This window comes from Primulina huaijiensis, chromosome 15 (assembly GCF_012295235.1).
Source record: "Primulina huaijiensis isolate GDHJ02 chromosome 15, ASM1229523v2, whole genome shotgun sequence".
Taxonomy (NCBI): Eukaryota; Viridiplantae; Streptophyta; class Magnoliopsida; order Lamiales; family Gesneriaceae; genus Primulina; species Primulina huaijiensis.
Genome location: NC_133320.1, coordinates 18,677,036 through 18,704,637, shown reverse-complemented (window position 1 = coordinate 18,704,637; position 27,602 = coordinate 18,677,036). Strand labels below are relative to the sequence as shown.

General features: G+C 33.4%; 1 protein-coding gene across 2 annotated transcripts; it reads right to left on the bottom strand.

Annotated features, from left to right (window-relative positions):
* Positions 1–11,916: 11,916 nt before the first annotated feature.
* LOC140958418 (uncharacterized) lies at positions 11,917–15,491 on the bottom strand. Of its 2 annotated transcripts, none has more exons than XM_073415856.1 (3): positions 14,380–15,491; positions 14,000–14,082; positions 11,917–12,472 (listed from the first exon to the last, which is right to left on the bottom strand). In XM_073415856.1, exons 1-3 carry the CDS (start codon positions 14,693–14,695, stop codon positions 12,053–12,055), a joined length of 819 nt encoding a protein of 272 aa, XP_073271957.1. In that variant the 5' UTR covers positions 14,696–15,491; the 3' UTR covers positions 11,917–12,052. The 2 variants fall into 2 exon arrangements, with proteins under 2 accessions (XP_073271957.1, XP_073271958.1); XM_073415857.1 differs by having other exon boundaries at positions 14,000–14,067; positions 14,380–14,695.
* Positions 15,492–27,602: the final 12,111 nt, after the last annotated feature.

Below are 27,602 nucleotides of genomic sequence, written 5' to 3'. Positions count from 1 at the left end.
TTAAAATGTGAATATCTCATCGAAAAAGATCCCATGGCTCTGTGGAAAGGATTAAAAGAGAGATTTGAACATATAAGGGAAGTTATACTTCCGACCGCCCGTGATGAATGGAATATGTTAAGATTCCAAGACTTTAAAAAAGTCAGTGATTACAATTCAGCGATGTATAGAATAATCTCGCAGTTAAAATTTTGTGGACATGAGGTTACAGAATCGGAAATGCTTGAAAAAACATTTTCCACGTTTCACGCATCAAATATAACACTACAGCAACAATATAGAGTGCGTGGATTTGCGAGATATTCTGAACTCATCGCCTGTCTTCTTGTGGCGGAAAAGAACAACGAGCTATTAATGAGAAATCATCAGTCCCGACCCACTGGATCAACAGCATTTCCAGAAGTAAATGCTGTAAGTAAAAATGAATTTAAACCTGGAAACCAAAATCAAATTCAAAGACAAGGTTTTGGTCGAGGTCGAGGTCGTGGATGTGGACGAGGAAGTGATCGTGGTCATGGACGCGGCCGTGGTTTTGAAAATAATCGAGATAGTTATTTCTATAACTCATCTCAAAATAACGTCCCAAACCATCCACAGAAAAGGCATCAAGAAAACATGTGTGTTAATGAAAATCACTCGAAAAGATTTGAAAGTTCCTGTTTCAGATGCGGCACTCCAGGACATTGGTCTCGTATTTGTCGAGCCCCTGAGCATCTTTGCAAACTTTATAAAGAATCAATAGAGGGGAAAGAAAAGGAGACCAACTTCACTGAGCGAAGTGACCGTTTGAGTGATTCAACTCATTTTGATGCTGCTGATTTTATGAATGATTTCTCTGGAAATGATCAATATGTTGGTGGGATAGAAATGAACAATATTGATGCTGCAGATTTTCTCAATGATTTCTCTGAAAATGAACAATATAGTGGTAGAATATAAATGTACAATAATTTATTTTTCATGTATTTATATGATAATGTTTTATTGTACAATTATGATATGTGTTATATTTAAATATGTATTGTCATTAATTTTTTTTCATTGCATATTTTTTGAAGTTCAAATATGGAAAATGCTATGAGCAAAGCTGAAGTTTGCATACCCGATAGTGGTACAACGCACACTATCCTCCGAGATAAAAGATATTTCTTGGAACTAAAACCAACAAAAACAACGGTGAATACAATATCAGGTCCTGTAGACTTGATTAAAGGATGTGGTAAAGCACAATTTTTGTTACCTAATGGTACAAAATTTTTGATCAATGATGCTTTATATTCACCACAATCGAAAAGAAATTTGTTGAGTTTTAATGATATATATTCTCATGGGTATGATACTCAAACAATGAATGAAGGGAATGAGAAATATATGTGTCTTACCACATATAAATCAGGAAAGAAATATGTGATTGAAAAACTACCAATGCTCCCTACTGGATTGCATTATACACATATACGTCCCATTGAATCAAACATGGTAATTGATAATTCTTCAATATTAACCAACTGACATGATCGATTAGGACATCCTGGTTCAACAATGATGCGAAGAATTATAGAAAATACACATGGTCATCCGTTGAAAGACCAGAAGATCTTTCAGAATAATAAGTTTCAATGTAAAGCATGTTCTCTTGGAAAACTTATTATAAGACCATCACCAGCCAAAATCCAAACTGAATCACCAATGTTTCTTGAACGTATTCAGGGTGATATTTGTGGACCAATCCATCCACCATGTGGACCATTAAGATACTTTATGGTATTGATTGATGCCTCCAGTAGATGGTCACCTGTATGTTTATTGTCAACTCGAAATGTTGCATTTGCAAGATTACTTGCTCAAATAATAAAATTGAGGAATCAATTTCCCGATTATACAATCAAGAAAATTAGACTTGATAATGCTGGTGAATTTACTTCCCAGACTTTCAATGATTATTGTATGTCTATGGGCATCATTGTTGAGCATCCTGTTGCTCATGTACCTACTCAAAATGGATTGGCTGAATCATTGATTAAACGTCTGCAAATGATTGCTAGACCAATGATTATGAAAACAAAGCTCCCTATTTCTATATGGGGACATGCAATTTTACATGCTACTTCATTAGTTCGCATTAGACCAAGTGCATATCATAAATACTCCCCATTGCAGCTTGCATTTGGTAAAGAACCAGACATTTCTCATCTGAGAATTTTTGGATGTATGGTGTATGTGTCTATTGCACCACCGCAACGAAAGAAAATGAGACCTCAAAGAAAGATTGAAATTTATATCGGTTATGATAGTCCATCGATCATTCGATATCTTGAACCTCAGACAGGCGACGTGTTCACAGCACGTTTTGCTGATTGTCATTTTAATGAGGAAATCTTCCCAATGTTAGGGGGAGAACAGAAACATACCGAAAAAGAAATTACATGGTATGTATCATCATTGTTACATCTGGATCCAAGAACAAAACAATGTGAAAAAGATGTACAACAAATTGTGCACTTGCAAAGAATAGCAAATCAAATACCAGATGCATTTGCAGACACAAAAGGAGTAACTAAATCATATATACATGCTACAAATGCCCCTGCTCGAATTGAAATTCCGAAGAAACAAATTGAAGATAGTCATGATGTCATTAAACGCCTGAAGCGTGGAAGGCCAGTTGGTTCCAAGGATAAAAATCCTCGAAAAAGAAAATTCATAGAGAAACACAATGATCACAAAATAGAGAATGATGTTCCTGAAGAAACACATGATGATTACAAAATAGAGAATGATGTTCCTGAAGAAACACATGATGATGAAAATGTTCTGTCAGAACCACAAACTGACGAGAATCATGAAATCTCTATCAATTATATTAATACTGAAAAAATATGGAACCGAAAAGATATAGAAGAAATTGATTATATATTTTCTTATAATGTGGCAATCGACATCATAAATGATAATGAAGATCATGAACCCAAATCTTTTGGTGAATGTAAAAATCGACAGGATTGGATAAAATGGAAAGATGCCATCCAGGTTGAATTGGATTCGCTAAATAAACGTAATGTTTTTGGACCTATAGTCCTTACACCTGAAGGTGTAAAACCTGTTGGATACAAATGGGTTTTTATTCGAAAGCGAAATGAGAAAAATGAAATAGTAAGATATAAAGCTCGACTTGTTGCACAAGGTTTTTCTCAAAGGCCTGGAATTGATTATGAAGAAACGTATTCTCATGTGATGGATGCAATTACGTTTCGGTATTTGATTAGCTTGACAGTATCTGAAAATTTAGAAATGCGTCTTATGGATGTTGTTACAGCCTACTTATATGGATCACTTGATAGTAATATATATATATGAAAATCCCTGAAGGATTTAAGATGCCTGAAGCACAAAGTTCAAAACCCAGAGAATGTTATTCTGTGAAATTACTAAGATCATTATATGGGTTGAAGCAATCCGGCAGAATGTGGTATAATAGGCTAAGTGATCACTTGATGAAAAAGGGATATGTAAATAATTCAATATGCCCTTGTGTTTTCATTAAGAAAACAACATCCGGATGCGTAATTATTGCTGTATATGTTGATGATTTAAGCATCATTGGAACAAATAAGGAAATTCAAGAAGTTGTGTCATACTTGAAAGAAGAATTTGAAATGAAGGATCTTGGAAAAACCAAGTATTGTCTGGGTTTACAAATTGAACAAAAAGAATGTGGAATAATTGTTCACCAGACAAATTATACAGAAAAGATCCTTAAACGTTTTAATATGGACAAATCAAATCCTTTAAGTACTCCAATGGTTGTTAGATCATTAAACATAGAAAAGGATCCATTCCGTCCATGTGAAGATGATGAAGATATTCTTGGTCCAGAAGTACCATATCTAAGTGCTATCGGTGCCCTTATGTATCTTACAAATTGTACAAGGCCTGATATATCTTTTGCCGTAAATTTATTGGCAAGATTTAGTACATAGCCAACAAAGAGACATTGGAACGGAATTAAACATATATTCCGTTATCTACGAGGAACGACAGACTTGAGACTTTTGTATTCAAAATATGCTAATCCAAGTATAATTGGTTATGCCGATGCTGGATACTTATCTGATCCACACAAGACACGTTCTCAAACTCGATATGTATTTACTCGTGGAGGCACTGCAATTTCTTGGCGTTCACAGAAACAAACACTTGTAACAACTTCATCAAATCATGCCGAGATTATTGCACTACATGAAGCAAGCCGTGAATGTGTGTGGTTAAAATCAATGACTCAACATATCCAAATCTCATGCGGATTATCATTCGACGAGAAGCCTGTGATACTATATGAAGATAATGCTGCATGTGTTGCTCAAATGAAAGAAGGATACATAAAAAGCGACATAACTAAACATATTCCTCCTAAGTTCTTCGCATTCACCAAGGAGCTTGAGAAGAATAAATGTATGGATGTTCGTCACATTCAATCAAGTGAAAACTCATCAGATCTCTTCACAAAGGCACTTCCTACGACAATATTCAGAAAGCACATATATAATATTGGGATGCGCAATCTACGAAATTTGTGAAGAATTGTTCGTGTCAACATGAGGGGGAGTTTACGTGACTGCACTCTTTTTCCCTTACTATGGTTTTTATCCCAATGGGTTTTTCCTAGTAAGGTTTTTAACGAGGCAGTATAAAAACACGTAATGTATACAATCATTATGATCATCATCACAAGGGGGAGTGTTGAAAAATTATTTAAAATGTGAAAAATATTTGTGTTGAAAATGTGAATGTTGGATGTTGAAAATTAGGTGTTGAATATTGAAAATTCGTGTGTGATGATGTAGGTAATGATGTATTTTATTTTTGGATTATTTGTAAAAATTTTCTATAAATAGATCTCTCATTTGTGAAGAAAATCACAATTGAGTTGAGAGAAAATTATTATAAAGTGTGTAGTGTGATAATTTTAAGAGTTTGAGATTTTTACTTTTTACCGTAAATTTTTACTTTTTCACAACAATTTTATATTTATATATATACAAATGTATATAAATTAACGTCGTGAAAATTTTTGGAGTCCAATTGAGATATGAAATTTATTATTAAATAACTTATATAGGTAATTTATTTTGACAAAGAACCATATGGAATATAGTGTGGTAGGAAAGATATAAATGGGACTTTGTAGGTAAAAGGATTTTATCAGTATTTATTTTCATTTTAAAATTTCACTAGCATTACATTGATGGATATGATTGTGATTTGGTGGATATTTTAATTATGGAATTGAAAAGTATATTTCTTGTTCTGACAAAAGATTCTTTGTACTATTAATTCATCAGATCACATAGGATATATTCACTTGTAGGCGAGCGTTGAATCCCCAACTATAATGCATTGACTCCTACGTATTTCGAAACTACACTTAACCTCTCCACCTGATGGTCCTCAATAGAGTCGGTAAAACAGATTAAAGTGTATGCTAGTACGTAGAGCCTTCACATTGTCCCGGGTCAAATAACTAATGAGGTATGATCATATATAGCAATAGACTATTCAACTTGATAATTGATAACCACTTAAACAGTTAAAGAGAGGATTGTTCAGTACATCATCAAATGATCACTCATTTGTATGAATGAACATTTCTATGTCAATGAAACATGACGTTTAATATATTCCATGACTTAATATATACAGCTTGCATGAGTATATAAATAAAATAAATATCATAATTGGATATACTCATAAAATATTATTAAAATGAAAATTATTTTTACTTAAGAGTCAATAAAGCTTAAGCCATATATTGAACACCTACTCTAACACATATAGATTGATTATGTGGTGTATTATATGATAATTTAATTATATAAATGCTCGACCATGAATCCACAATTATCTATTAAAGAAAAAAATATGTTTAATTCAATTTTTAATTATTGGGCAAACAAATAAAATTACTTCTAACTTTTTTTTTTTAAAAGCTAGGTTACATAAAATATTTAAACCAATTTCATTCCTAAAACTATCTATTGAATAAAACTGGTATATTGTTGTTATTTCTTGCCGTTAAGTTATATTCATTCCCTTTTATCCATATTTTCTGATCCTTAACTTGAACGTCGGAGAAATTTTCTTCGAAAAATCGTCATGCATACAGCATGCCTTCTAACATTCTTTATCTGTGTGTGCGTGCAAGCTACTATGTGTTGGTTGAATGATTATCGGAGTGAAATCACTTGTGCATGGTTCAAGAACATAGAGCTACCGATCATTTGTATCGCGTGCATGATATATTCACCTTATTTTGGGCAACACCATAACCATTAAGCAATCCTTATTTATTGAATAAATTTTTTTAAATTAAATTATTTGGTTCTTCGAGTAGAAGAAGTATTTGCGATTAATAATAACGAATCGGCCCTTAAATTTCGAAAAATATTTCACATCAAGTAACTCTTAACGCTTGACTGATTCATTTTAATAAAGAACTGGTATATTTAAGGGGAAATTTATAAAATAATTTTGGTAAACTATTTTTTTTAAGAAAATGATTTCCTCAAATGTATTTTTTTTTTTAAAAAAAAACCCCTAAAATAATTGGGAAGTGTTATATAATTAGGGAATACGTTTTGAATCGTTAGCTTAATATATTTGAAGTGAATACGTGAAATGATATAAATTAAGATTCACAAAAATAGAGAGAAAATTTTTACGTTTTATACCAATTAGCTATTTTTAACCATCGATATGTTTGATTTCTTAAAAAAATAGTTTGATGATTTTTTATTTTTATTTTGAGACGGGAGAGTTAATTTTGTTGTGCAAAAAGCCCAACTCTATTGGGTTAAAGCCTGCTATAAGCCCAACACTCTTATTACCTTATTCTTGGGCCTAAATGGGGGTGGAAATTTTTGGCATACCGAATTTTTTGGTATGGTACGGTAACGATATGAAATTTGAAATTTTCGATATATACCGAAATATCGAAATAATATATATAAATTAAAAAATATATAATATTTTTAAATAATAAAGGTAATTTTTTAAAAATATAAGGTATTTTTTGGTATAAAACGATATATATAGATACCGTACCAAAATAAAGAATTTAATTTCTGTTTAGACTCATAATGTTGAAATAGTTCAAATCAAAGTTCAGTGAAACAACTCGATTCATAGTTGAGAATTTAAACTGTTGACAAATCTTATCTCTGTCGCCTAGCCTTACAGCTAATTAGAGGACTGGATGCTAGGCCTCGACTTGTTAAAAAGCCGACAGGCTTTAGAAATCACAAGACTTCAGACATTGTTGCAAAGATAGCGGATTAAAAAGTCGCGCATGTTGCGGTTGAGAAATTAAGTTTGAGAAATTATTTGACGTCATATATATAATTATTTGAATTAATGCTAAAAAGCTAGGTTCCAAATCGAACTAAATTATCAAAGATCAACAAAAAAGAAAGTGCATCATCAAATAATCAATTGTTAGTGAACATTTTAAAAGCTAGATATTTACATGAAATCATTTAAGGGCTCATTCGATAAGTATACAAAACTTGTAAATGCTTAACGTCCAATTTTCTAATGAATTATAAATCTCCGATAATCTCGAAATGACAAGGTGGCTGTCGTGATTATTATTGATGATAAAACTATTTAATATATTCAAAACTAATTTATGAGTGGGGACATAACTGTATCTCGAACTAAAGGAAATGATTTATGATTCTAGATACAACTTATTTACGTAAAAAAAAATTATAACATATGAGAATTGTCATAATACTTTTGGAAAAATTGGTTTTCTAAGTTTGTAATTTTTGGTTTTTAGTTCGGTATCTTTGTCATGTTTGATTTACGTTCGGTATTTTCCAATTATTTAGACATTTGATTTTTTTTACCCAATTTTCACTTAGGTTGCTAAATTGATATTTTTCTTTAGTCACATGCAAACTTTGAATTATGGTTTTTGTCACATCACACGTACCATGGAATTTAACATAAACATCGCATCTTCCCTCTCATCATATCCATCGGCATCACTTTTATTATAAGAAGTAAATATCTAATTTTCTTTCAACAAATCTCTAAAGTATAGTTTGGTACATGGGATAAGAGAGAGATTGATAAATAATCCTCCTTATCCCAAGTTTGATACCTTTTTAGAAAGCCCATGATAATATCATGAGCTCGTGATAAATAGTTTTATACAAAGATAATGTACCCCTTTTATGACATGTGATAATTTTAATCTAATGATAAAAAACACCACAAATGACTTAATTGCCCTCAATATATAAAAATCGTAAACCATATCGTTCTCTCATTTCACCGTCCCATCAAATAAATATTTTTATTTTATTTTTATATATTATATAATATGATAATTATATAAATGAACTCGAGATAATTATATAAATGATTTTTATAAATCTCAATAAAATTAATATTATCACTCGATTAACCTTAAAAATTGATATTTGACTTGACTCACAAAATCAAGGGCTCGATTATCATATTATATAATATATAAAATTAGGTAAAAATAAATAAATTATGCAAGCACTGTCGGCGCATGAACAGATAAGAAATATGAACTCAAGCAACAACTTTGAAATTATAAAATTTATTATGATAATTAAGGTTAATTTTGTCATTATAATCAAATATATAAATTTAATTACTCTTATTAAAATCATACCAAACATTAAATATAATATCCTACATCTTATATATCCTTAACTTACCTTATATTATATATCACATGTTTATCATATCATGTGTACCAAACTATGCCTAAATTTCTAAGAATAAGATGAGTTATTTTACACGAGATTACAATGTCATCTGTTTCCGAAGGAGGAATGTTGTTATGTAAATGTGTAAAAAGAGCATAATTGATGGTTTCTTGGACAAGTGATAATCAAAGACGTAGGTTTCACGCCTCACGAATTTGGAGGGTGGGTGTCTTAATTTTCAATATAATTATTCGATTTTACAACCTTCTCATACTTTGATTTTTATAGTCTTGTACTGAGTTATTTGATGAAACATGTTACTTGCTATGACAGAGTGGCGAGTGTGATTTTTTTTGCATGGGAAGATCCGCCAATGTGGTGCAGCTCAATAACTACAATTCCTGACATGAAATGGAAACTGGTAGTGCTCGAAGTTTACAAGAAAGAAACTGAAAAGGAGAATCGAAATTCGAAGTTCTTAATTGCTGAATCATGGTCGATTTTCATTTTTTTTTCTATTTGTGTTATTGGAGAATTTATCAGAATGAATGTATTGGTGTTTTGTAAGATAAAAATGTATTGGCTTATCGGGCTATGCTAGAAGTTTCATTGTAATGTCGAAAACTTTTCAAAAAAAAAAATAAATAAAAGAATTTATTCAACCTCTCTAAATTTTAACTCGATCCTAACAATGTGCAACCCAAAAGATAAAAATGCAATGTTAGAGTAATACCTCGAGGATCTTATGACATTGATTTATTTTGGTGTTTTGTTGAAAATGTAATGAGAAATATGTATTATCTGCTATGTTTTCCAAGTTCTTTCCTCATGTGAAATTGATCTTAGAAAAGTATTATTGCAAATATCAATTATATGTCGTAAAAGATTGTTTGTGGTTATTGTGTACTGATGCACATACTTTTGCTTATATACCTACTCTTTTGGCAACTCAAAACATCAACAATTTCTAGCTCTTGTCAAGTCTTATGTAGTGTTTTGTGGCCGCTTGGTACAACCACATTCAAGAGCAATTTATTGGATCTACGTATACATAAAAAAGAATATTACATGAAAGAACAAACGAAAAGGAATTACAACATAACAAAAAAGAATTCGATGCAAAAATGATTAAAGAATAAATTTGATGCATATGGGAGGGAAAAACACAAAATTTAGAGACCAGTAAGGTTTAAAGATTGAATATCATATTTAGGTGGTGGTAGATGAAGATCAGACGTAACTCGAATCAGTATTTCTTGTAAAATAATTTTTCTTCTCAGAAAATTGAGAATTTTTTTTAGAGAAAAATAGAGATTTATTTCTCCCTCTACATAAATTTCAATTGATATGGGAGGGAAGAGGTAATCACTTTCCCTCCAATAAAAGTTGATGTGCATGTTAAATTCCTTATTATACGTTATGCGACCAAACTTACATTTCAAAATTTGCATGTCATCGAGGAAAAATATCACTTCAGCAATTGTTGTGGAAATTAGATTAAAAAAATGATCAAATGTCTGAATAACGGAAAAATATCAGGCGCAAATCAAAAGTGACAAAGATGTCATACCAAAAACAAAAAAAGACAAAATTATATGACAAATTTATCAATTTCCCCCAAGGTAAGTCGAGACTAGCTTCCAAGTGCTCTCTATACTTCTGCTCAAATCGGCTCGTTCGAAACACTACAATATAATTAGAGCAAAGAGTTAGTTCCCAAATCAACATCCACAAGTCTCATATAGTCTATAATACTATGATGGGAAAAATGTACTTTTGGCCTCGTATATTTGTTTCTTTGCAATTTGATCATTTATGTTATCTAATTTCATTTTCAGTCATGTATCTTTCAATTTTTCACAGTTTTAATCATTTTTCATTAGAAGTGCTGATACACACAACGTTATGTCAAAACGTATACATCGCATAAATGCAACATTAGCACCACATCAAAAAATGACTAAAATTGCTAACATAACAAAGATAACGGACCACGACTGAAATTTGACAATATAGATGACCAAAATCGTAGAGACACACACTGCACCACTGAGGTGTCGTCTATCTATTGGATGTACAATTTTATTACATCTAATAGATATATGTCACCTCATGTACTTACATTTGTGTTCACTGTGAATGTTCAATGAATCTTTGAAAAGAGGAATGATGAGGTGATGATTTGAAAAGAGGGGGGAATATCATACGTTAGATTTGTTTTGTAGAAGTGGAAAATTGAGGTACTGCTGCTCCTTTTGCCTGCCTTTATTTTCTTTGAAGTGTTTGGTATTGTCATTTTCCATGGCAGGCCGGGGATGACCCCATCGCTCCCTCATTTATTCCTTCTGCAAATACAATGTTGAGTATTTATTTCATTGCCGGTTGCTCTTTCTCAATTTAATTTCAATCTTCTAATTTAATTTATTATTAAATATATCAACTACAACTTTAGGGTTTCTTCAAATATAATCGATTACTGAATTTGATCATACGAAAGTATATATATATATATATATANATCTCGATCACTTGCTGTTGCACTAAATATCCCTCCCCGGATGATTATATCTTTAAATGTGTTGATAAATATAACCCTTTATTTTTTTTAATAAACAATTAATTATAAAAGCTATTAATCTCACTATTATATATCTCATATGTTTTTTTTTTTAAAAAAACTAATTCCTTGCAATAATTCATGGCAAATAATATCAGAAAGTGACGTGAGAGATCAACCCGCCCTTCACAGTCAAACAAAGAACCATCTGTCCTTACTAACGTACATATGAGTCGTTTGGTTAGTTGATGAAGGTAGTTTATTATATATCTCATTTATTTGTCTGAACAAGATTATATTGGTATCTGTTTAAAATTTGAATTTATGGTAAAAAGATATTATAATTATATACGAGGTAAACAGATTTGGATCCTCTGCTGTGACTGAAAACACAGAACATGGTGATGTGCATTTTTTACACGAGATGATCAGTTGACCATCTGATGGACCTCACACAATGTCAGATAAATTTGAAAAATTGTCAGACGAAATGAGATGATCAGCTGATCATCTCGTGTAAAAAGAGCACAGCACCATGTGATGTGTTTTCAGCCACAGGATCCAAATCCGAGGTAAACACATATACATTAATCTTTTGTCTGGAAAACAAACAAAAAATGACAGTTTCCCACTTTTCATCAAGAAGCACAAAACCAAAGCACAAAACCATCGTATCATTCAAGTCACCGCTACATTTATTATTTATACGTAAATGATCAAAAGCAAGCATTATTTTAACCCAAAAAAATAATCATTTCTTCAATGGAAGAAACTCAAAAAATTGATAATGATCAGGAGCAACATTAGTAGCAGTACTGGTGTAGTTTACTACAATGGATCGATCATCCTCCTCGCATGGCCTCCGGCAGCCGCTTCGAGCAGGGAACAACTGCAGAGTGGCCTGCTCCTCCACACAGTCACCACCGGCGCCTCCTCCGCCGCAATGGTCCAGACTTTGAAACTGCTGATGCTTTAATGGGTGAATGTGCACAGTGGCAGATGACGAGAAAGAATAGTTAATTAGGTTGTTGGGAGATGGAGAAGAAGGGGACAAATGCAACATTTGCCAATTACTGGGAATTCTCCTCTCTTCTTCCAGTTCTGTCTCCTCATTGAACTGTACCCATCCATCTGCTTTACTACCTTCTGCCCCTTGTGTTGGCATACTTTTCTAATAAAAAAACAATCATATTTAAATTCCATGCAATAAATACTGAATATATATATATATATATATATATATATATATATAGTTTCATCATATAGAATTGTCACCTTAGCGTTATTCACATAATATAATGTAATATATATCTTATGTTCCTAGGTCATCTTAAATATTAGCGCAAAAAAATTTAAGCAGAGAAGGTATAATAATGAAGGACAAAAACTTGTGTGAGAAGGACGATCTCACGGGTCGTATTTTGTGAGAATGATATCTTATTTGGGTTATCCATGAAAAAATATTACTTTTTATGCTAAGAGTATTACTTTTTATTGTGAATATCGGTAGGATTGACCCGTCTCACAAATAATGATTCGTGAGACCGGATCACAAGAGACCTACTCTAATTAAGTTGCCAAATCTCACAACTTAGAAGTAAATATAGTAACTTACGTAGCTTTTAGAAAAAGGGCATGAATCTTTCTTTTCTAATTAGAAAAAGTCCATCCATGGAAAATAATGCTTCGACACTTATATACCAACAAATTTTCCGGTAAAATAAGCAAATACAAGCTACGGGTTTTATTGAATAGAAAATACTTGCAGCTGCGGAAACGTATGTCAATCATTTTGAACATTGAATAGAAGAAAAAATTTATATTTTTGTAGCGTATTTTGCATGTTTTTCATTTATTTTTTATGTTGTCGGTCATTTTTTTATCTTAGTCCACACAATTGAATTTTTTCCCGAAATATGATGATGTGACACCAGAAATTAATGATGACACATTACCGATCGGGTGAAAAATGACTAATTTTGAAAGAAAAGTACAAATTCATGGACTAATTAAGACAATTAATTGATCGACAACATGACCAAAACATACAAGTTATAAGACCGAAAATATAACTTACCGTCGATAGGAAATATCTAACTTCTCCCTTTTTTTTCCTTTTGACAAGTGACTGAGAACATAATCTATATATTTCCATGCAAATGTAGGTGAAAAGAGAAAAAAATAGCAAGACACAGAGGAATTGAGCAGAACATAACAATAACATGACAAGTGCCCATGATTAAAGTTTCTTAAACCCTAAAATGTTTCCTAGCCAGAAAAACACCCACATATGCAGCTTTCAGGCTACTTTCATCAAACCAAAAGGTTATGACTTCTCCCCATGTGCATCAAAGATGGTCCCGGAAAACGAAGCGACTTTAATGGACTCAGGGGGACTAAAACTTGAATTGTCAGAAAAACTATACATAAAATTTTAATTTTAATTTTTTAATTCAAGCTGGGGATCGGAAGATATATTCTTGATGATCTGAACTCGCTCTAAAACACATGAATTTTTTACATATATTTTATGTGAGAAGGTATCATGAGGATCTTTGAAATACAAGTAATCATTGGCTAATCATGAGATAATATATAGTTAAAGTCTGAAAATAGGATAAACGAAAGGGGATCTTGCGTAGAACAAATTATATGTATATTTCTGAATTAAAAGGACAGTCGGAGGAAAAAAACAAACCTGTGCAATTGTGGTGCTAGATTTTTTGGGAGATGCCAGCTTCTTATAAATCTGTTCAACTTCAAATACTGTCCCATTTTCCCCTGTGAGGAAGAGTCGACAGAAAGAAAAACAAAATAGAATACAACTTATAAATACGAAAACATTATGCATCGCAAGATCAACTATCAATACAGCTTTCCGTGACGAATACTACAATAGAAAACAAATCTGACAGTGAAAGGAGAATCGTGTGTTGCTATATAGAAACCACACGGTTTTTTCTTTAGTAAATTTCATGCATTTACACGAGTCGAAAGTATACAAAAACATACGGATATATGGAGCTATTAATCTATGCTTTTAAATTATTATATTAGTTGTAACCCTTCAATCAGTACCTGATGATGATTGTTTCTTCCTTTCTGACTTGGGTATTTGATTCACGTTATTAGATTCTTGATCGTCGTGTTGGCGTCGTCGTTTTTGGCGTTCTCTGGCCTTGTGATTCTGGAACCAGTAGAACACGTTCTTGCCCTCAATCTTGCCGTATAGACGGAGCTGCGCTGTGATGTGCTGGATTTGCTCGGCGGATGGGGTTCGAACGCCTCGGCTATACAATTCTTCAAGGGCTTGGAGCTGCTCGGGAGTCGGGTTCCAACGGGAGCTGACCACGACTTGTTGTGTACTGAATTCTCTCTTGTTTTGTTCATCCATTGCTGCAGAAACTAATATGCAATAAAATCAAGAAAAGAAGAAAGTCAAATGGTTAATGGGTACGAATTAGCTCAAGAACCTAGTCCTTTTTAAAAATCCTGCTCTAAAACTTTAGCTTTTTGTATTCTCTTGGGGGCAAGACTCCCATGAAACCCAGGGTTGATTATATTATATTAGATTCAGACCACATATATATGTGAGAAGAACTATAAAGACTTGCCAAAATGATGGTTTAAGGCAAGAAAATGATCGGTCCCATGGTTGGGAGTCGCCCAGGTGGTGGCGGAGGCGGTTATCGGCATGAAAGGTCGGAATTTCTGGACGTTAAATGAATCTTGAACGCTACGGAGCTGATCTCCGCTATCGTTGCACCCTATCATCCACATCGGTCTTCTTGTCTTTGAATTTGGCTATTTCTTTATCCTCTTTATAAGTGTAAGAAATTAAATAAGTTAACTTGATAAAATCTTTGTTGATATATTATACTTGTATCAAGAATTAAAGGGTGAGCTTAAAATGGGATTTAAAAAAGGAGAGGTACATGGAAGCGAATGATTTATTAATAATTAATATTATGAGGATGAGGAGGAGGAGGAGAAGCAAATGGCAAATGAGTTTCAGAGAAAGGGACTGAACAATGAAAAACGACGTGACGATTATGAGGGTTATCATAAGCCTCGTCACCTTGTTTCTTACAACCCCATTTATCGTTCTTCTCCCTCTCTCGTGCCTTTCGCACTTTTTCTCCATCCCAACTGCCAACTCTAAGGATGTTCTTTTTTTTCTTTCTTTTTAATTGCAATATATATATACACATACTAAATATATATGATAATATATAAATATTACTGGTGTATGAAACATAATATTTTAATATTAACATGTGCAACTATCAGATCCCTTAGTTTTGGTGATAACAAACAATAACTTATTATATTATACCAAGATGCTTTTGTAATGTATTACAGGTACTCGACCACACACCGAAGATTCAGAAAAATTCATTCAACCGATCTAGAGATGCAAAGCGATCCATCCGCTTTATCATCAGCAGCGTACTTGATCTATTCAACCGCTCAAGCGTTCAAGTCTGTAGCATAAGGATTACTTGATCGTTCACCATATCGAAGTACATATATAAACGGTTGAGTAAAGTCATCTTCAGATACAAGCCACATTTCTTACAACTATCTTACCTACTTTATCAGAAAAATTGGTAGACTGATCATACATGACAAACATGATATCATAAGAATACATGGTGTAATATGACACTTATTTTGAGTGTTAACAACTCTTTGATGAGTGTTTCTGAGTGTCAAGCTGGCGACTAAAAATCATGCGCTACTTGGGAGGCAACCCAAGCGTGTTATTTCCGTTTTATTTATTTTAATTTTAGTTTTTGCAATGAGTTCTTGTTTATTTGTGAGTTGGTCTTGCTTAAATTCTTAAATTTTTGTGCAAGGTATGCACATTGGATGAAATGGAATATGTGTGGCCTAAGAAATTCGTACAACATAAGAAGATTGATGTTTATCTGCAGTACTCAAATTAAACCCATTGCTTTACAATCAATCAGGGAGTTTTTTCTTTGGTTTTTTTACATTCTGTATTCTTGCATTTAGTTGTTTGTGTTTAATTAGTTTTGTCTCCAGTATGTCATCTAGTGAATTGAGGACAATGCACGCAACTTTAACATGGAGAGGGGTAGTTCTTTTCCTTTATTTATTTATTGTCATAAAAAAACCCCATCATTTAATTGTGTATGATCATGTAAAGACTAGTTCAGAATAATGGGATGATGACATTTTGCCGATGAAAAACACAAATTTATGATAGAGACATGTCCATTGATCTTGATTACTCCATTAGTTTAGGACACCCTTGTTGTTGAAGCATGAAATTATTTTTGAAGATCGATTTTTGGTTTTTAAGCATTTTTCATTATGTTATTGTTTTGATTGCATATTTGAAGAATGATCTACTTTGAAGTGATTTTATAGACTATAATTAAGACCGAGAGGGGATTTTATTACATGATATGATAATATAATTCATGGATCTACAACTTGCATAAGCATATGAAGTTGGATACATGTTGATATTCTTAGACCGAAAAGCAAAAGATAGGGGATTCCATTATATATTGATGTGATTGCAATTGTTAAATAACACAATGACATTTTGTTAATTAGATTAATATAGTTCGACATTGTATACACTACAAGAAAAAAGGCCTACGACAACGGTTTTTCCCCGTTGTTCTAGGCCTTTTAAAACCGTTGTTAGAAGCCCTGTGGTTAAAGGGTGTGCTCAAAGACAACGGTGAAAAACCGTTGTCGTAGACGTCTAAAGATGACGGTGAAAAACCGTTGTCGTAGGTATATAAAACCGTTGTTAAAAGTCCTGTGGTTAAAGAATTAGCTAAAAGACAACGGTTTTGGATTGTTGTGGTAGTTACAAATTAATTTGCGACGGCAATCATCGTTAACCGTCGCTAAAATTAGCGACGGTCGTAATTAAAATAGTCGCTAAATAGCGACGGTTTTACACACCGTCGCTAAATTAGCGACGATATTTTTTAAATTTCGTCGCTAATATTAGCGACGGTTTTTTATGCTTTCCGTCGCTATTTTTTTTCAGTAAAATAAAAAAAATTTCACTTTTAATATTTTAATAAATATACGAAAAAAACTAACAATGTTGATTATATTCTTGATTTACTGTCGAAAATACTATATTCTTGATTTTAAAAATTTATTAAAATATAAAGATAAAAACGAAACTAAAATTGTGTAAGGGAGAAAAATTTTAAGTGTTGTGAAGTGGTATGGTAGAAAATAGACTGAGGGTGGGGGTATTTATAGACAGTTTGCGACGGTTTTGACTTAAACTGTCGCAATTAGCGACGGTTATTTTTTTAACTGTCGCCGATTTAAAATTAGCGACGTTTTTACAAGAACTGTCGCTTTATTTAGCAACGGTTACAATAAACCTTCGCTAAATATAGCGACGGTTAAATATAAACTGTCGCTAATTATAGATCGACGACGGTTTACCGAAACGGTCGCTAAATTTAGCGACGGTAATACAAAAACCGTCGCTAAATTTAGCGACTGTTCTCGTAAATTCGTCGTTATATCTACATCGGCGACAGTTTTTCTTAAAACCGTCGCTAATTTTAGCGACGGGTATACTTAACCCGTCGCAATATTTAAATTAACGACGATATAGTGTAACCGTCGCTAATTTTAGCGATAAATTTTACTTAAACCGTCGCAAAATCTAATATTGACAACAAAATTTGTAGAAAAACTAGTTGAAAGACAACGGTTTGTTACAAACCGTTGTCATAGCTTGAAGAAAAACGCTAATAGAAAACAGTTTAAAAACCGTTGTCGTAGCCCAAAAAAAAAACGCTCATAGACAACGATTTTTAAAAACCGTTGTCGTAGATATATCAAAGACAAGAGTTTTAAAGAAACTGTTGTCTTTGAGCGGATTTTTTTAGGTTACGACAACGGTTTTTGTTAAAACCGTTGTTAAAAGTAAAAAGACAACGGTTTTTGTTAAAACTGTTATCTTTGATGTGTTGTTAAATACGATTTTTCTTGTAGTGATAACACAAGGATATTTGGTTAATTACTACATTTTGTTAATTAGATTAATATAGTTCGACATAGTATATCGATATATTAGATAATCTCGTCAAAATCATAGCTTAATAATTGAAATTCAGTCATTAGAGAAGATTCGGGGTAGATGAACCGAGATCCTAATAATTTTTTATTGAGTATTTTAGTTTATATTATTTATATTGTGCTTGTTTTATTTTGTTATTTCAATATTAATTTAGTTGATAATTAATTCAATTATCGTTTTAATTAACTAAAGAATTGTACTTAAGGTAAATTTTTCTAATGAATCTCTATGAGAACGATACTCATACTTTGTATACTATATTATATTTTGACTTGTGCACTTGCGATTCATTTGAACATAACATTTTATTTTATTTTTATTGGAGATTTACAGTGCAAGAAAAACTCGATCATTAATCTATCTCAAGAATTTATCAACAAGAAATGATTTTGTGGGTACTACAAAGAAACAATTGGAATTTTGTGGGGATAATCACTACAAGAAATTCTGCATACAACAACGCACATACGACAACGGTTTTTCACAAAAACCGTTGTCGTATGTTTTTTAATAACAGTTTTATCGAAAACCGTTGTCTTTTGGAGGGCAAAGACAACGGCTTTTGGGATCACTTTGAGCGTTTTTTTTGGTCAACGACAACGGTTCTATGAACTGTTGTCGATTAGCGTGTATTTTGGGACAAACAACAACGGTTTTGGAAAACGTTACAATATTTAGCGACGGTTAATTCACAAACCGTCGCTAATTTTAGCGACGGTTTGTTAAAACTGTTGCTACGTTTAAATTAGCGACAGTTTTTTAGCGTGTTTTTTTGGACAAACAACAACGATTTTGGAAAACGTTGCAATATTTAGCGATAGTTAATTCAAAAACCGTCGCTAATTTTAGCGACGGTTTGTCAAAACCGTCGCTACGTTTAAATTCGCGACGGTTCTAAAATAACCGTCGCTAATGTTAGCGTGATTTTTTTGACAAACAACAACGGTTTTGGAAAACGTTGCAATATTTAGCGACGGTTATTTTCAAACCGTCGCTACGTTTAAATTAGCGACGGTTTTGAATTAACCGTCGCTAAATTTAGCGACATTGTTTTGAAACCGTCGCTAATTTTAGCGATCGTTTAAATCCAAACCGTTGTCAAATAAAAATATGCGACGGTTTATCATTTACCGTCGCTCCAAAATCCATCGCAAACTGTCTATAAATATCTCCATTTTCGTTCCATTTTCCTCCACATACTTCACAACACTTAAAATTTTTCTCTTTTACACCATTTTATCACTTCACACAACACTTAAAATTTTTTTCACCACTTCATAACACTTAAAATTTTTCTCTCTTACACCATTTCATCACTTCACACAACACTTAAAATTTTTTTATCTTACACAATTTTATCACTTTCACACAACACGCAAAATTTTTCCAACCACTTTATAACACTTAAAATTTTTCTCTTTTACACGATTTTACTACTTCACAACACTTAAATTTTTTTCTTTTACACGATTTTAGTTCGGATTATTAGTTTCTTTTTAGATTTATTAAATTATTAAAAGTATTTTTTTTATTTTTCGAAACAAATTAGCGACGGAACTCTTGAAAGATGTCCGTCGCTAAAATTAGCGACGGTCGTGATTGCTACCGTCACTAATTTTAAATTAGCGACGGTTTATATAACCGTCGCTGATTTAAGTAGCGACGGTTTATGTAACCGTCGCTAATTTAAAATTAGCGACGGGTAGAAGTAACGATCGTCGCTATTTTTATTTGCGACGGTTTTAAAAACCGTCGCAAATTTGATCTACCACAACGGATAAAAACCGTTGTCATTGAACGGACTTTCAACAACACCCTCAGTTACAACAGTTTTTAAATGGCTACGACAATGGATAAAATCCGTTGTCGTTTGCCGTTTTTGTAGTAGTGAATGCTTTTGTTCATTTTGAGGGTATTATGTTTGCAATGATACTTTTTGGTGGTATATGTTGAGGTTAAATGAAACACTCACGCAAGATCGGGGAAAGAAAGTAGAGAAAAATAAGCGACACGCATTTACTTGGTTCGGATTGAGATCAATCCTACATCCAAGGTCCTGGGAACACCCCAATGAAATCACTAAATTGAACAAGATACAAGCAATTACAACTCTCACAGAACCACACCACCACCGAGCTCTCACAATACAAATATATACGTTTATATCAGACTTGTATATCATGTTCGGTTTTTTTCTTTACTTCTATTGAGCAATTCTAAACGCAACAATTATATGGAAGAAAGATGAATATTAGAGTGTGTAGATTATGTTATATTCAGAGAATTTCACTTGTAGCAGCCGAGGGAAGAAAAAGACTTAATTTGTTATGTCCGTCAACCGCCCTTTAACCAACTCATACCCAATTTAATCTGTTGACCTCAAGACTATTAAGTCACAGCTGTTGGATGCACACCATTTAGCCATAAAGAGTCTTAGCCATTTGATTAATATAATGAGTCAAATAAAATATTCACAATTCTCCAACTATTTGGCTCATTTCAGTGGTTCCAAAACCATGTTCCCAGGTTCAAGACCCGACAGTCATTCCTCCATATTGAGCAGGCGCAATGCATCCTTAAGTTTATTGACTGGGATAACTTTTGTTAACATATCCGCAGGGTTAACCTTTGTGTTGATCTTCTTGATACTTACTAGTTCCCTTGATATGATTTCCCTCACAAAGTGTAGTCTCACATCAATGTGCTTAGTCCTTTCATGAAATACCGTATTCTTAGAAAGATGGATCGCACTTTTGTGAATCACAGAAAACCGTAGCAGAGTTCTGTTGATATCCTAATTCATTAACAAAGCCTTTAATCCACAAGGCTTCCTTTACAGCTTCCGTAAGTGAGATATATTCTGCTTCGATTGTTGACAAGGCTATTACATGATGTAAACTTGATTTCCAGCTTACAACATTTCCTCCAACCGTAAAAACATACCCGAACAGAGACCTTTTTTTATCAAGATCAGCAGCATAATCAGAGTCACAATATCCTATGACTTCACAGGTTGATTGTTGAGATCTAGAGTAAACCAATTTCAACTTCTTGGTCTCCTTTAAATATATTAGCAACCACTTCACCGCCTGCCAATGTTTCCAACTTGGCTTGCTCATAAACCTGCTAATCAAACCCAAACCATATGTGATATCTGGTCTGGTTGATACCATAGAGAACATAATGCTTCCTACAGCATTTGAGTATGGTACATCCTTCATGTGAGCATATTCTAATTCAGTGTCTTCCTCCTTGACAGCTTTTAGCTTGAAGTGTGCACCAATAGGAGTGCTAACACTCTTAGCGTCTTTCATACCGAAAATATCCAATAACTTTCTGATATATCTTTCTTGAAATAAGCACGGGATTCTTAGAAGTCTGTTCCTGATAATATCCATACCTAAAATGCGCTTGGCTGGCCCAAGATCCTTCATCTCAAATTCAGAATTGAGTAGGTACTTTAACCTATGTATTTGCTTCAAGTCCTTACAGACAATAAGCATGTCATCTACATAGATTAGTAGATATATGTATGACTTATCCTGAAATCTGGAGTAGTAAACACAGCTATCATATTTTGATCTCTTGAAGCCTTGGTTCTGTATAAAATCATCGAACCGTCTATACCATTGCTGAGGAGATTGCTTGAGTCCATAAAGTGATTTATGTAATAAGCAGACTTTTCCAGCCTCAGCTTGTTGTACAAAGCCCTCGAGTTGTGTCATTAGAATCTCCTCTTCTAATTTGCCATGTAAGAATGCGGTCTTGACATCCAATTGCTCTAATTCCAAGTCAAACGTGGCAGTGATTGACAGTAAGATTCTGATTGAGATGTGTTTCACTACAGGTGAGAAAACTTCGTAATAGTCCACGCCTTCGACTTGGGAGAATCATTTTGCCACTAATATGGCCTTAAATCTAGCTGCTTCTGCCCCTGGAATCCCTGGTTTTCTTTTGAATACCCACTTACAACCAATGACCCTTTTTCCTATTGGTCTATCAACTAGGATCCAGGTGCGATTTTTATCCAATGACTCGATCTCTTCATTCATGGCTTTCTTCCACTTTAGCCAGTCCTTGCTAATTTTTGCTTCGTTATAGCTAGTTGGTTCCTCAAGTTCAAGTAAATCAGCCACATTCAAGGCAAATGCAATGAAATCTGCATTTGCAAACCTTGGTGGCACTCTTATCTGCCTTCTAATTCGGTCTCTTGACAGAACATAGCCGTCTAGTCCTTGAATATTATCACTATCACTCTGAGCTTCCTCATCACCCTGAACTTCTTGATCATTGATGTGAGGATCTAGTTGATCATGACTCTGACATATGTCATGGATGTTTTTAGGCCAAGAATCAATACCTCCACCAGAATCTTGGCTACCTGCAGGTTCTGCTTGAGAGTTTCCATCCAAGTTTTGAGAGTTCACCTGGTTTTGAAAGTCTTGCTCAGCTTGTTTAGAGCTGGAATTTTCTGGAATACTCATATTAGTTTTATAAAACTCATTTTAATTAAAAATTACATCTCTGCTAATCACACATTTATGTTCATCCAATAGCCATACCTTGTAACCTTTAGCTCCACTAGGATATCCAAGGAAAATTCCTTTTTTAGCTCTTGGGTTTAGTTTACCTTGGTTGACATGAACATATACTATGCATCCAAAGGTTCTGATGTGTTCATACTCAGGTTATACAGTAGACCATTTCATCTCGGGAACAAGGAACTCTATGGCAGAAGATGGAGACCTATTTATTAAGTAGCAAGATGTTGAAGCAGCTTCGGCCCAAAACTTGTTTGATAAACCACTCTCATTTAACATGCATCTTACTTTGCCCATGATAGTCCTATTCATGCGTTCTGCCACACCATTTTGTTGTGGCGTGTATGTGCATGTTCGATGTCTAGCAATTCCAGATTTTGCACACAAATTATCAAATTGCTGATTACAGAATTCTAGCCCATTATCAGTTCTTAGTCTCTTTATTTTATTCCCTATTTGATTTTCAATCAAGGTTTTCCATTCAACAAATTTATCAAACGCTTCAGCCTTGATTTTCAGAAAATAAATCCACACTTTTCTAGAATAATCATCAATTAAAGAGATAAAATACTGAGATTCAGAGAGTGAGGGTGGTACCTTAGGTGAGCCCCATAGATCAGAGTGGATGTAGTCGAGGGTTGATTTTGTATTGTGAGTTGTTGTGTTAAACTTCAGCCTATGAGCCTTTCCTAACGCGCAGCTCTCACAAAATTCCAGATTGCTGATCTGTCTTGGATTTAGAAAACCTTGCTTGCTCAGTTCATGAAGTCTTTTTAGACTCATATGCCCGAGTCTCTTGTGCCACAAGGCTGTTAAATCCTTGGCAGGTGCTATGACATTTGTTTCTGAAGTGATGGTGTTTCCTTGCAAAACATACAGTCCTTGTTTCAGGATTCCTTTCATGATTACCAGGGATCCTTTTGCAACTGTCAGTACACCATCTTGAGCCTTGTAACTAAAGCCCTTTTGATCCATGGTGCCTAAAGAGATTAGGTTCCTCTTTAGGTCAGGAATGAATCGAACTTCAGTGATTACTTTCACTGATCCATCCCACATTTTATGCTTCACTGAGCCAACACCATGAACTTTGGATGATTGATTGTTCCCCATTAGTACTTGTCCAGAATCTAGTTCCTCGAAGTCAAAGAACCAATCTCTTCTAGGAGACATGTGATAGGTGCACCCTGAATCCATGATCCATTGTTCTTTTGGATCATCAGTCGATATGGTTAGAACCTCAGCATCTTGATATCCTTGGAGTACATTTACTTCTTCGGTTCCTAGACTTAGATCAGTCCTTTGATTGGCCTTTCTTTGAGGGCAATTTCTCCTGAAATGACCTTCTTTCTTACAGGTCCAGCAGGTCCTCTTGGTTCTTGATCTCGATCTGGTTTGAGGTCTTTGTTTGTTCCCATAGCTTCTTCTTTCAACTAATCTGCCTCTTACATTTAAGCCTTCACCAGGTGATTTGTATTGTTTTCCTGGAGCCCTGAGATCCAACTCCTTCGAGTAGGCAGCACCTGTGACTTCTTCAAGAGTAAGAGTATCTCTTCCATACTTCAAAGTATCTCTCAATTGATCGTACTGCTTCGGCAAGGAGTTTAACAAGAAAATGGCCTGATCTTCTTCATCAATCGTTACTTCTATGTTTTCAAGATCAGAGAGTAACTTAGTGAATTCATCGATGTTTTCATCTCTGGACTTATTTTCTTCTATCTTGAATCCATAGAATCGTTGTTTCAGATAGATTCTGTTAGGAAGTACTTTTGTCATATATAGTTGCTCTAGTTTGGTCCACATCTCACAAGCAGACTTTTCTTTCACCACTTTTCTGAGGATTTGATCGCTCAGACTCAGAACAATTGTATTTCTTGCTTTCTTGAGGATCTCGGCTTTGTTTTGTATTGTGTCGGGCATTTTTGATTCACCATTTAGGGCCTCATCCAGCCTTAAGTTTCCCAGGTGTGCAATCATTTTCTCCTTCCACAAGTTAAAGTCGTTCCTACCATCGAATTTCTCCACCTCGAATCTTGATGTTGACATATTGAAGATTTGCCCCTGGCCAGTAGACTATCCACAAGAAATCAACACAAAGCTTCGATCGAGCAGTCAATTCAACAGCTTCCTCTTTCAGTCAAGATCCAAGAGTAGGGCAATGAACCTGGCTCTGATACCAGTTTGTTGAGGTCAAATGAAACACTCACGCAAGATCGGGGAAAGAAAGTAGAGAAAAATAAGCGACACACATTTACTTGGTTCGGATTGAGATCAATCCTACATCCAAGATTCTGGGAACACCCACTAAATTGAACAAGATACAAGCGATTACAACTCTCACAAAACCACACACCACCGAGCTCTCACAATACAAATCTATACGTTTATATCAGACTTGTATATAATATTCGGTTTTTTTCTTTACTTCTATTGAGCAATTCTAAACGCAAGAATTATATGGAAGAAGGATGAATATCAGAGTGTGTAGAGTGTGCTGTATTCAGAGAATTTCACTTGTAGCAGCCGAGAGAAGAAGAAGACTTAATCTGTTATGTCCATCAACTGCCCTTTAATCAACTCACACCCAATTTAATCTGTTGACCTCAAGACTATTAAGTCACAGCCGTTGGATGCACACCATTTAGCCATAAAGAGTCTTAGCCATTTGATTAATATAATGAGTCAAATGATATCTTCACAGTATATATGAATCCGAAGTTTTATGCATTTGTAATTTGATTTTGGCTGCTACAAAGAAACAATTAGAATTTGATGCTTGTTGTTGGTTTCTGTAATGGTCATTCTTTTTTTTATTCTTGTTGAATTTTGCATTTTGGTTAACTAAAATGCTAAGAAAGTGAATAGATCATTTTGCTTTATGCAATGTCATTTTCTGCAGAGGCATTTATCATGTTGCATTAGTCAATTAGTTAACAAGCATTTCCAATGATTCAGAATGAATTACAGACAAGAAAAGGTCAATATTCATTAAGAGATATTAATCATCAGCAAAATACAAGAAAAAAAATTTAAACAATCACTAAATGGTCACTGCAGCCACATTCAATCCAAATCCATAACAGTGGATAATTAGTTATATCATTATTCCTCATCACCAAATTTTCGAGCCTCCACTTGTTGTTTTACCTTCTCCATTTGTTGTTTTAATCTGTTCGGTTAGCCTCGTGACATTTGGCGCATGCTTGTGGTTCTACTCTTTCTCTAGTTTTAGCCGTAAATCAATATTCAACTTCATCAAATTTTCGGATAGATTAAGCTTGTTTTTTTGTACTACAAGTTGCAGTAGTGACACTAGTTGGACTTGACGTAGAAGAAACAGTTTGATGTGATTGTTTCTCCATATATGAATTAAAATCTCTTATCGCCTCGTCCTGAGTATGGTAAGAATTGTGTACTTGTGTCAAAATCAGATCTGAATTACTAACTCGATACGATTTAACTCGAAAAAAATCAAGTTTGAATTTGAGGTTTTTGGGTTCCGGTCAGATCAGGTTGGACCCGATAGCTCACCCAAAAAAATGATGGGGTCGAGTCGGTACGAAAATTTTAATTTTTTAAAAAATATAATTAATAAATATTGTCCACATTTTTATATATTGTATGTCTGAAAAATATTTATTGTATATTTATATAATAAATTTTCATAATTTAATATTTATTTTGTATATTATTTTTTTTTTTAAATAATTGTTTATTTAATTTAATAAATATACTTTATTTTTCTACAATTAGACTTTTAAATTTAAATCATATATATAATAGAGATTTTGTTATTATGTGTTTAAATTAAAATATTATTATTTTTTTTAATTTTATTTAATTTTAAAAAAATCGAGTTAGTCGGGTTGATCGGTTTAATCAGATTTTTTTCAGGTTGGATCGAATTCTGGTCGGCTTCGGGTCAAACAATTTTTAAATAGTACTATGCACTAACCCGATCTGATCCGACCCGACCCACCTGAATTAACACTTCTAGAATTGTGGATAGCGCCACTGAATTTGTTGACTTGAATATGTACTTCTTCCCAACACTCGTAAACTCCAGGTTTGCGCCAAACAAAAACAATGAATGTCTTTTCCTATTAAAAGTTGGACAATTAAGTATTAACAATCATTTGACACAAAGTGCAAATAATTCACTGCTCAAATAAAAAAAATAAGGCTCACCATTACAAGGTGGAGATTAATTTTTAACTAAAACCTGAAACAAAATAATAAAAATAAAAAAAGGGGGAAAACATAAGTAAATTGACATTAACTTTAAGAAAATTTTACTTAAATTATTGCAAATAATTTTTTTTTTAAAAAAAAAACATAATTTTTAAAGAACCTCATTTTCAAGATCAAAACCTAAATCACATTGGGAAGGAAAAGGCACAATTATTCAACAAGAAATTCAACCACATTCATTAACAAAATCCTAAAGCTATATTGATACATGATTTTATGAATCCAAGAAGAAGAAATTATGAATGAACCAACAAAGAGGAAGCCGAAATAAATGTTACAGATTAGATGAGAAAGAAGTAGCAACAAAATTAGGTCATCTGATTTTGGGTGAAACCAAACCTTAAGATATCAAATTTGTGCCTATGAGATATAAAAATGAAATTAGGGCATCTGGTTTTGGTTTTTGGGGCTTTTAA

What these genes read in the sequence shown, in the direction of transcription:
- LOC140958418 (XM_073415856.1), bottom strand. Translation starts at nt 14,695, where the DNA reads ATGGATGAACAAAACAAGAGAGAATTCAGTACACAACAAGTCGTGGTC. An exon ending in GAAGAAACAATCATCATCAG is followed by an intron (nt 14,083 to 14,379) that starts GTACTGATTGAA and finishes TCTTCCTCACAG; the next exon opens with GGGAAAATGGGACAGTATTT. An exon ending in CTAGCACCACAATTGCACAG is followed by an intron (nt 12,473 to 13,999) that starts GTTTGTTTTTTT and finishes TTTTTTTATTAG; the next exon opens with AAAAGTATGCCAACACAAGG.